At 26.9% G+C, this 11734-nt stretch overlaps 1 protein-coding gene across 2 annotated transcripts in view; it reads right to left on the reverse strand.

Annotated features, from left to right (window-relative positions):
* Positions 1-2150: 2150 nt before the first annotated feature.
* The window catches only part of LOC136085934 (uncharacterized), a 55868-nt gene continuing 46284 nt past the window's right edge, over positions 2151-11734 (reverse strand). For both annotated transcript variants that reach the window (XR_010641269.1, XM_065807910.1), the window contains exon 4: positions 2151-2602. Coding sequence is in view for 1 of the 2 variants with exons in the window: in XM_065807910.1 (XP_065663982.1) it covers positions 2205-2602 (398 nt within the window). In the remaining variant the exon portion in view is untranslated. The remainder of the gene's footprint in view (positions 2603-11734) is intronic.

Genomic DNA, 11734 nt, shown 5'->3' on the forward strand with positions numbered 1-11734 from the left:
TGTATAATGATGCATACATATGTAATTGTTTGAGCATGAGTGTAGTTTTACTTGCATTAAGCGTTATAAGGATAGTGAAACCTTAACAAGGAACCTGTGAAGTGGCGGATAATAAAAAAATTTTAAAGATGATATTCTAAACATTTTTATAACATATATTTTATTCAAATATTTAAAAAACTTCAGACAAATTCTTTAGGTTGCTAAAAAGAGGACTCTACAACTAATTGCAAAAAATGTAGTATACGTTTCGGAACCATAGAAACTAGAAAAACAAATATGCAGTCAATGAAACCTGAATCCATTATGTTGCATCATTTGGGTGGGAATCAGTAGTAGTCAAGAGTATTGAAAAGTTATAATGAACATTTCTGATTTTAAGTTTTAATTTCACTATAAAAACTTCAATTTCCCTGGAGTTAGCAAAGTACAAACTGAAAGAGCAACTGCAACATAGGAAAATTAGTTAAGATGATAAAGTAAAATAAACTAAAGTTTTTAAGTTAAACATATCTAAAGTTAATCAACATATGTTGGGTGTTACAATATTTAGTTTAAATAAAATTTATTAAAATACATAATTTATATAATAGTAGGGGAAAACTTGTACCCTTAAATCGTATACATCTTTGATCCTATAGCGTTACGTTTTGGTAAGAGTATAGGCCATTATTAAATTTGTTTCTAAAAAAGATTTTGAGGTCGAAAAATAACTTATTTTACTTTTACATTGAACCTAACGTCTTTGATATCTTTTTGAACAATTTAGTTTATACTGTTTTGTATTTAAACTATTTACCCTTTTATGGTTGCTTTGGTAACTATAATAAGCTGCAAAAGTAACATAAATGTGTTAGAAAGACAAAACAAAACTGATATCTTTATCAGACTATATTTAAAGGTTTTCTAAAAATTACTGTGGTTTGTGAACTAAAACAACACAAAAACTTGCGTATGAACCTGCAATGAATCCTTTTGAGAACATTCTTAAATCATGGAAAAATTCACAAAGTACTGGGATACAGCATTTTCTTGTTGTTTTTTTTTTACTTTAAAATGAATTATCTTTACGAGATCGAGATGCAATTAGTTTGGAGCAAATAACTGCCTTTAATCTTCATACAGTCATTATTCACTTATCAAAGAGACGTTTGTTAGCAATACAAGTTCAGCTAGAAAACACTTATAATATTGTTGAGACAGGTATCAGTGTTTAAAAAAAAGTTAAAGATTTGCAAGTTGGAAGGATTTTTAGAATGCAAAAAACATTTTATTCGAAACGTAAAATATTTATTAGTAAATCCAACGTACTGACTTCTTGACAATTGTGAGAGTCATGTTTCAGTTGTGAGTTTATGTTTAGCTTAAAGAAATTTGACAAAGCTATGCTTTCTATTCAACTATTAGATCAGTCTATTTCTTGCAGCTATTAGATCGGTCTATAGGTCACTGAAACGTTGTTAAAATGCAGCATGTAATGATTAGTTGTATATAATTGAGGACCAATATCCGTATATGATTTAGCAGCAGTTGGAATGAAATTTTATGCACAAATATTAACTTTATCTAAAATTTTTGCAGGATATGCAGTGGCAAATGTTTAACCGTTTAAATCTAAAGTATTTTTTGATAACGAGATTTTGGATAGATATTTAACAGACCATCCAGGACCTAATACTACTATACCGTTTTCAAGCAATGTTAAACCAGTTTCTGCTATTGCTATGTCCTAGCTTTTAATTAAACATTGACGTCAAGTCTACCATTGGTTCAGCTTGTAGTGTATTGCTTATATATATATATATATATATATATATATATATATATATATATATATATATATATATATATATATATATATATATATATATATGTATATATATATATATATTAGTAATAGAAAATCACTTAACAAAAATTTTTTCCATTTAACACTGTGTTTCATCAACAAAGATTCATCATTTCTGAAACACAGTGTTAAATGGAAAAAATTTTTGTTAAGTGATTTTCTACTACTAATATAATTGCTCTGTTCTTTTAAGAACATTGAGCACTCTATTGTGTAGAATACTTTTTAAAGTTGTTTAAATATATTGTTTATATATATATATATATATATATGTTTAGACATATATGCATTTAAATTCGCATCAAAAAAATAAAATATATATATTTAAAACACATATTTAAATGTTGCTAAATTGTCACACAAAAACATTAATTTCTGCAAAGTGTAATGATTGGTCGATATTTCTTGTTACAACAACAAATCTGGCAACAAATAAACCTTCAAAGGTTTGCTTTAAATCAGCTGTCAACGTTGAAATTTCATAATTATCAACCGCTTTGTCGGTGATTCTCACATTTAGTTTTGCCCCTTGCAGTCTCTCTCTACAGCAACTTTCTCTGTTTAAGATAATAATCTGATTTATTTGATATACAAATTTTAAATCTAATTTTATCCATTGCGGAGAAACATTTGAAGCAGTTGCCGCAAAAGTTGACGGATCACCATCAATTACTTTACTTGCAGTCCATATATCATAGTTTAAGTATAAAGACGATAATGAAGGAAGAGCAATTCTTGACACGTCAATTGTATCTACAAGTAAAAATAATCAACCATTTTTAAATATATATATGTATATAGCTTCTAATGTCGACCATCTGCAAACAAGTTATATAGCTAATAGTAAGAACATATATTAAAAGTTAAAACAGCAAAGATGTAATAAAAATAGAAGTAACAAAGACAACAAAAGCAAAAATAATACTAATAAAAATAGCAAAACTAATAGTAGTAATAAATTGCAATAAATAAAAACAATAAAAGTTTTAAATTTAACAATATTAACAATGTTAATAACAAAATAATAAAAACAATAATAATAATTCCGAAAACAATAATAACTAGCTAACCGTACCCGGAAAAATACGGGTCTTTTTAGGTCTATTCTACACCAAATTTTTCTATACTTTCTTCTTATGTAGGTATCATAGCTTTACGGACCCGTAAAATGCGGGACTTAACCACACCAACCACTTTTATACTTATCTATTGCATGCCGATTGTTTCTATACTTCTATTCCTATTCCTTATTTAATTTCCTACTAAAATAATTTATTTTAAACAATTGTTGTAAGAGCAACAAATAAAAAACATGCGCACCTCGTGACAAATTTTATTTCGTGTAATTTAATGTTTGCGAATTAAGTTTATTTAGATAGACTTATAAAAATGGTAACACAAATTTCTAAAATCCTATTATTTTCACCACCTTGCCCTTCTTACACAATAAGTAATGGCCCTATTCGAGATTTCATTTTTTTGTAACAATTTAAAATTCATACGTGCACTATTTAAAAAAATAAAAAGATTGGAAATAAGGTGGATGAATAATTTTGTGTGCCTGTTAACATACTCAAAATTGTGCCATTTACACTATAGAATCCAAAAGTAACCAAAACTAAACTTCGGCAAAAATAGACTAATGTCCTTTTTTAAAGAACGCTCTTCAATTTTTCAAAGTTTGCTTTTCTCCTAAACGCATATCTTTGATAGCTCAGTAGTTTAGTGCACTTTCATGAGTGTTGTTTTGGGGGTTTGAGACCTCTCCTTAGCATAATAACTTTTGAAATATTTTTAACCTTGCTTATTTATTTATTGCAAAAAAAGTAACAATATAGCAAAAAAGATTTCCAATTTTTATAATAAAATTTTGAAGTTTTTTTTTATTTTATAGATATATAATACACAATTGTTCCATGTACTGACTGCAAACTCAACATATCCTAAAGACGTTTACACTTACAGACGTTTTTACGTAACGCTATAAAAAAGGCAGAACTAAGGAGATCTTATGCCATTAAAAGCTATAGTCGCGGGCAAAGCTATAAAACTCTAATCTGAAAGGTAAGCGAAAAAACTTTTGAGCAACAACGTCAGTTTGTAGCAACAACAAAAAAAATTCCTAAATAATTTAGTTTTACATTTTTTGAATAGTTTTAAATATAGTGCATTCATTGCACAAAAGATATAAAACTGTTACAGATAAACCATTTCAGAGAAAGGAGTTTGTATTTATTGTAGTAATAATAAATAAACAGTTTTAAAATAAATAACATAGTCATCACTATATTTAGTCTTTATTAAAATACACCCCATAAAATTATTACACAAAGTCTATTTTCTAGTTTTTTGTCTAAAAGCGACGTCGCATAAGCAAAAAAATTTAGCTTCAATGATTTACGAAAAAGCCGCATCTATCCAACTTAATGGTCTAATTGACCTTTCCCCTTAAACGCAATGCATTATGGTATTTGTATGTATGCGGAAGTAATTATTTTTGTTATCATAAGCTGTAAATAAAATGTACTTAAACAAAGTGAAATCTTATTGAACCAGCTTTAATTTTAAAGTTTAATTGATTTATAAATAAGTCTTCATATTTGATTTGAAAAATAAAGATGCATGATGCTTGCCGAAAGGCATGAAACTTTAAGTACTATCACAAAGCTGTATTTTTCCAAATTAACCTAATATCTAACCTAATATATATATATATATATATATATATATATATATATATATATATATATATATATATATATATATATATATATATATATATATATATATATATATATACAGTGTCCGACAAAAAAAAAAGCTTAGATAGACATGCAAGAGAACTCAACTAAATTTCTCCGACTGATATAGAAAAAAATAAACAAAAAATTTTTAATTGGTGAATTGATTCTTAGATAGGAAAAAAACAATAAAAAAATGACGAAAGTTTGAGAATTTTTATTGAAATAACGAAATAGACCAAACTAATACTTTGTGGTGAAGCCACGGCTTTTAATCACTGCTTTGCACCGACGAGGCATACTCTCAACAAGTGATTGTAAGAGTTCCCCAAAAATGTTCTTCAATTGATTTTGAAGAATTTGAAACAATTCTTCTTCATTTTTTGGAGCTCTTGTCTTGTTTCAATGATCTAATATACTCCAGAGATTCTCGATAGGGTTCAGATCAGGACTTTGAGCTGGCCAAGAAAGAAACACTAATTTTTTGTTCTTCAAAAAATTTTTCAGATTGTTTGCTGTATGTTTCAGGTCAATATCTTGATGAAAGACCCAACTTTTATCTTTAAAAAGCTCATTTGCACTAGATGTCAGTTGATGAATTAAGATTTGTTTGTACATTTTACTGTCCATAATACCAGGAATTTTATATAAACGACCAACACCCGATGAAGTAAAACATCCCCATACATTCACTTTTTTATCGTGCTTTACTGTTGGCTGTGTTACTAATGGATCGTAACGTTCATTATGTAACCGCCAAACACGTGGCCGTCCACTGAAGCGCACACAAAAGTGGTGACTCATCACTACAAAAAACATTTTTCCATTGTTCGATTGTCCAATTCTGATATTGCTTTGCCCATTGAAGTCTTTTTTTCCGGTTACTTTCAGAAATAAATGGTTTTTTAACGCTCCAGTAAGATTTAAATTTCCCAATAGAATGGATCCTTCGAAGAACCGTCCGTTCGTCAACATCCAGTTTAAAATTTCTCTTAATTTCAGCCGCTGGTATCTTTCTATTCTTTCGAACCTCTCTTATAATTAATCTATCCTCTCTGGCAGTTGTTTTACGCCTTCTTCCGCTCCCTTCTTTGCGTTTAAAACTTCCCGTCAAAAAATACTTGAACAAAAATCTTCGATTTGTAGTGCACCATCGATTCAATATTTTTCCAATTTCATGGTCAGTGTATCCACTTTCATGCCATGCCACAATTTGGCCCTTTTTAAACTCAGTGAGTTGTTTTCTTATCTTTTTTTGAGTTGTCTGGCGCATTGTTCGAATTGGGTGCTTTGATACAAAAAGCGACAATTGAACTAAGAAAAGTAATTTAGGATTACGTTTTCGCTCTCAATTAATTTTTTTTTTCACAACTCGCCAAAAATTTGTCCGGAATTCGATATGTCAAGCTCTAATTGACAAATTATAAAATGACGTAAACATGTGGTTGTAGTTTGCCCAAAGATATTTCTAGAATATTAAAGATACACTATTGAAATGAATTATTTCTTCCTGAAACAGTATTAAAAAATATATATATTGTAAAGAATATTCGATTGTCATTCTTTTTTGTTGTAAATTTTTTAGAGTTTACCTAAGCTTTTTTTTTGTCGGACACTGCATATATATATGTTTCGAGTTTTTTCAATCTTTTTAATTTTTTAAATACAATAACATACGTACAAAAATTCAAAAAAAAAGCAGTTAGAGGCAAAAACACTTTATTATTAGAAAAGTTTACTTATATTACATAGGATCCTGAATATAACGTTATATAAGTGGACTTTTTACATTTGCTTATTAGGACAAATTACGTGAGCATATTAATAACATAACTATTTCAATCATGACACGTAGGCAACAAATTCTCTCTCGACTTTTCCCTCCGTTTTTTAATGTTTTTAGAATTTTAAGCTTTTTTAAAAATATTTCCGTTTGTTAAAGTGTATAATATCGTACATATGTTTATATATAATTTCTGTAAAGCTTTAAAAGTATTTTGTATTATAAAATAATTAAAAAAGTTAATAAAAAGAAAAGTCGCCAGTGGTAGGAATTCGAACCACGGTTTTTTTGTTCAAAAGCTCTGCGTGCTGACCACTCCGCCGCGCTAGCACATTGATTTATAAAAATTTTTAAACTACATCCAAATTTTTTTTAACGCAAGTAAATGATATAGATCAATAATAAGGAGATGTTGCCACAATGCAATTTTTAAATAAAAGTAAAACTATAAAATTTGATATATATTTTAGTATGTTTTAACTTCGCAAAATTTAAAGGTTACGTACGTTAGTTATTTGCTTACGTTCACGTTTTTTTAAAAGAAAATGCTGGAACTCTTTCTTGCCCTTACTTCGATTGCAAAGGCTGCAAAAGTTCCGTGTCAAACACGCTCTAAAGGGCACTACTAACACTATGTTCGGCAATAGTATATAGAGATAAAACTAGTAATAATTATAACCATAAGAATAATAAAAATGTATTTAAATGACATTTTAATATTAAGATTAAAGTTATATAAAATATTTAGATTTTTTTAAAGAATTTAAAAATTGAGATAAGATAAGCCTATTTTGGAAAATCGATGAGAGGGAAAGGCAGTGGGACATGAAAATGAGTGGGATATGGATTTCTTGAAATTATTACTTAAACGAAAGTAAATGACAAGAACACTAAATATAAACAGCAGACCATTATAAATATTGCTGAAACATCGCAATACAATCCTGACTAACAAAAAATTGTGTCTAGTGCTAAACTTTTGAATCTCTAAACAGTTTTAAAAAAAATTTTTCTAGGTATATATAATTTAAGGTTTATTCTTTTTTTTCATATATATAATAATAATAAAAATAATATATATATATATATATATAATGATCGTTATTAAATAAAAATACAACGCGGGAACTCGTAGAAGACCATACGGTCTTATCGTCGAGTACTGCTAAGAAATGATCGTGTTAAAACTTATAAGATATTTACAAGATAAAAAATAAGTTAAAGAATTAAGAAACTCAAAATATTCCGTAACAAACACAAGATACATTATTAGATATTACAGTTGTTAATAATACATATATAATTTTTATAAATTAATGGTTAAATAGAGGGCAAAAAGGAAGATTACTAAAAGATTTCAAAAGTATATTGTTACATCTTTGATTGTAAAGATGAGTTCTTTAAGGTTTCATTTAAAAGAAAAGTAGTTACTTTGATGAATGAAATCTTCAGTAAAGTTTTTTAAAACAATTTTATTTCATAAGAATGGTCTGCGATAATCAATACAAAATTTAAAAAGATTTGTTTGAAAAATGGACTGCTTAATAAAATTATCATTGCGTTAAAGTCCGGAAACTCAACAGCTTTACATGATTTTATTATAAACTTTGGTTGTATTTTTACCTGGAAAACCATTGATGTTTTAACTTCCTTAGGTTTTCTTATCAACTTTGTTTTATAGACATTATTTATATATATTGGTATTTAAAAAGTTCTAAAGAACATGTATTAAAGCTATATTTAATTAAGGTAAAAATCAAGTACTCCATAAAATTGTATTTAATGTTTTTAGTGTCAATATATTTTTAAAGCAAATGGTACTTTGTTGGTTTGCTTAAATATTTACTTGTAGTTTTGCCTAAACTATGACTACAAACTTTCCAAAATGTTGAAAAAGTAAAAGTGCTTATCATATATGTTTAATTTAAATATGCCTATGGGATTTAAAAAAAACAAATTTTATAACCTTCATAAATGTTTCCGAGTGTTTTCTTTTTCAAAAAGTGTCTCTTTATTTAAAAAAGTGCTATGTAAAATATTTCTTAAAAATAAAAAGTTTTTTAGACCAATACTGTATAAATTTTATGATAGGTATGTTGTCAATCTATATAATTTATGTAAATATACTCATTTGCCTTTCAGAAAAATTTAACTTCAAGGTTCAGACATTACGATAACATAATAAAATCTTATTTTTGATATACCTACAACTTTAGCTAAAAATGCGCGCTGAGAGGTCAAACCTAAAAAATTGAGCGGAGTCTAAAGTTTAACATAATACCTAATAATAACTTGTATAGATAATATCTAAAAATAATAGGATTGTGGTTGACACTTCATTATATTAAGCAAATTCGTAGTGGTTTGAGCGCTTGCCTCTAAATCAGATACAGTGTTAAACACCACTTGTGCCCATGAAACCGCCATGAAATATTAGTGAGAAAGGAGACGTAAAATTTTTAATTATATGCTCTTTCGTGGTGCTCTGTGAAAATAGTAAGACCTTTTTAATGAACTTAAGCACCTAAACAACCAGATAAAAAATAAAATAACAATAAAAAAGCTCAGCAATTTTTTCTGTGTCATGCCACATATAATACATGTCGAATATTTGATGAATATTTCCAATTATAGGATGAGGATTGCTATAATACGTTTTTAGTTTTTAGAGGTTTTTCTTAATACTATCACTTTCAGAAGTTTATGGTCAATCACAGCTCAAGATTTCATTTTTTTTTCCATTATGTTTCTATTTTCAGGTTCAGAGAAGCCATAAAGTGCTAAGAAGTGATAAAAATAGTCTTAAACCGTTTGAAAAATCCACTATAAGATCATATTTTGCTAAAAACTGTTTATTTGAGTCAAAAGGTAGCATAAATGACATTATGTTTAATTCTTTATAATTAAAAAGAGGTTGATTTCCATTTGTTGCATCATGGAGATAAGTTATTGAACAATAATTTTTTTTAATGCTACAATTTTTAAAATTAAAAGCTCTAATCGTAATAGAAGATTGTATAAAAACATTAACAGTAAACACTTTACGTTTCATAAAGAAAACCACCTGTTTTTTTTAATACAGCCACTTTTTTAAAAGGTTTTGGGATTTTTCAAAAGCGACCTCTACAAATAAAGCATCGAAAATTTTTTCAGTAAATAACTTAATAAATTGCCTTCCAGTAATATATTGAAAACAAATTGCTTGTATTGCGGAGCATCTATGAGTTTAATTATAAATATAATGTAACCATATCACCTACATTGAGTGTTGGTACTTGTGTGTGAATGAGCTAGTAAGTTGAAATGATTACTCAATCCTTCTTTGCATTTTATAAATACTGCTACAAGTAAATGAGTTTCAAAGTTACCATATTATGTCATAGTTGAATTCAATGTAACAATACCTTTGGTATTAAACGAAAGTTGCACTAAACAACTCATAAAAATTAAAAAGTGTTCACCGATAATTCAACCTGATTTCATACAATTCTTAGTAATCTAGAATTAGTTAGTGACACCATAAGCTTTTCACATTAGTACTAACATAAGTTTTAACAAGTCTTTTTCTTTCAACACTTGCATCATTGCAGACCCTCTTGCGCTTCACATCATAGAAAAAATTAGACATACCTAAAAATTTCAACAGAGATTTTTACTTAAATTCAACAAATTAAACTTGATAAACTTTTTAGATAGAAAATTAAAATTTTTCGACTTAAAATTTATATTAAGTGCAAGTAAGCATTTTTTAAAAAAAAAAAAAAAAAAAGGTATGCCTATTTAAGCTGTGGATATGGATTAAAATGTCAAAAATATAGCAAGATCAAATTATGTGAATAAAAAAATACTTCCTTATAGATGCTACCTAGTGTTTAAAAAATAATAAGTTTGTTTTTTAATGAACTTTCTAAATGTTAAAAAATTTTTACATTTTAACAGAAATCATTTATATCCAGACAAAAACCAACGCTAAGAAAAATTTAAATAAGTTTTACAATAGTTTGTTAGTAATTAATTAGTGAGACTTTAGTTACTTTTTTTTGGTGTGTTTGAAGCATGAACCTATAACTCTTCCTACTTATAACTCACTTCTACGCCTCCTATTAGCAAACTAATCTATATAGCAAAAGTTGTAAGAATATTGTTAATTTAAATTTTAAATATCTTTTAATTGAAAATCTTTTTAAAACTGTTTATTTTGGAAAAGGCTGACAAAACAAATAATTTTTTTTTCAAAAGCCTAAAAATAGCAAATCATACTTTTTCTTTGAATGATGATGATAGTTCAAAAGTTTTGAGGATGCTCTAATTAGTCATAAATATATTTTTATTATTAAATATGTATATATATATATATATATATATATATATATATATATATATATACATATATATATATATATATATATATATATATATATATAAATATATATATATATATATATATATTAATATATATATAATAATATATATATATATATATATATATAAATATATATATATATATATATATATAAATATATATATATATATATATATTATATATATATATATATATATATATATATATATATATATATATATATATATATATATATATATATATATATATATATATATATATATATATATATATATATATATATATATATATATATATATATATATATATATATATATATATATATATATATATATATTAGGCCGGATCATAACTTAAAAAAATTTGGAAAATTTCTTCGGGAATTTCCAATAATTGGCTCTCAAATACGCTGAATGCAATGCTGCAAACCGTTTTTCGCTACTACTTTGCTATACTTTGTATTTTTACCTTTGAAGTTTTCAAATAAATTAACTTAAAAACGCTCATTTGTTACATAATTTATTGATTGAATTTATAATAAAATTCAAATTATTTGAACAGTCAAAACAATATATCATTACCAAACGTTGATTAGAAACTATACTTAAATGTTCTTAAATTCAGATTTTGTGTCAAAGTGAGGCATCAACTTGCGGCGCTCCAGTTGAACGCGAATATAGCCATCACGATTTTCATGACCATAAACTTTGGATGCTGATTCAGTCACAATTTTAATCACGCGTTCAACACTTTGATTGTGACATGGAAATGGCTCAATGTCAATAACTATGTCTTCAACTGACGAAAGCCATGCCAATATTTGTACAGTTGGAATATGTTTTGTCAGAACAGGTTCCAAGCGGGGCTGTGTTTGCCAGCCAATCAGTTCTTCATAACTAGTCGCTTGAAATCGTATCTCAGGGAGTTGAAATTTTCGATTTGGTATGTCATCTTCACGAGCACGAAGAATTCTCTTCAACGCAAGCTTACGGATCACT

This window comes from Hydra vulgaris, chromosome 10 (genome assembly GCF_038396675.1).
Source record: "Hydra vulgaris chromosome 10, alternate assembly HydraT2T_AEP".
NCBI lineage: Eukaryota > Metazoa > Cnidaria > Hydrozoa > Anthoathecata > Hydridae > Hydra > Hydra vulgaris.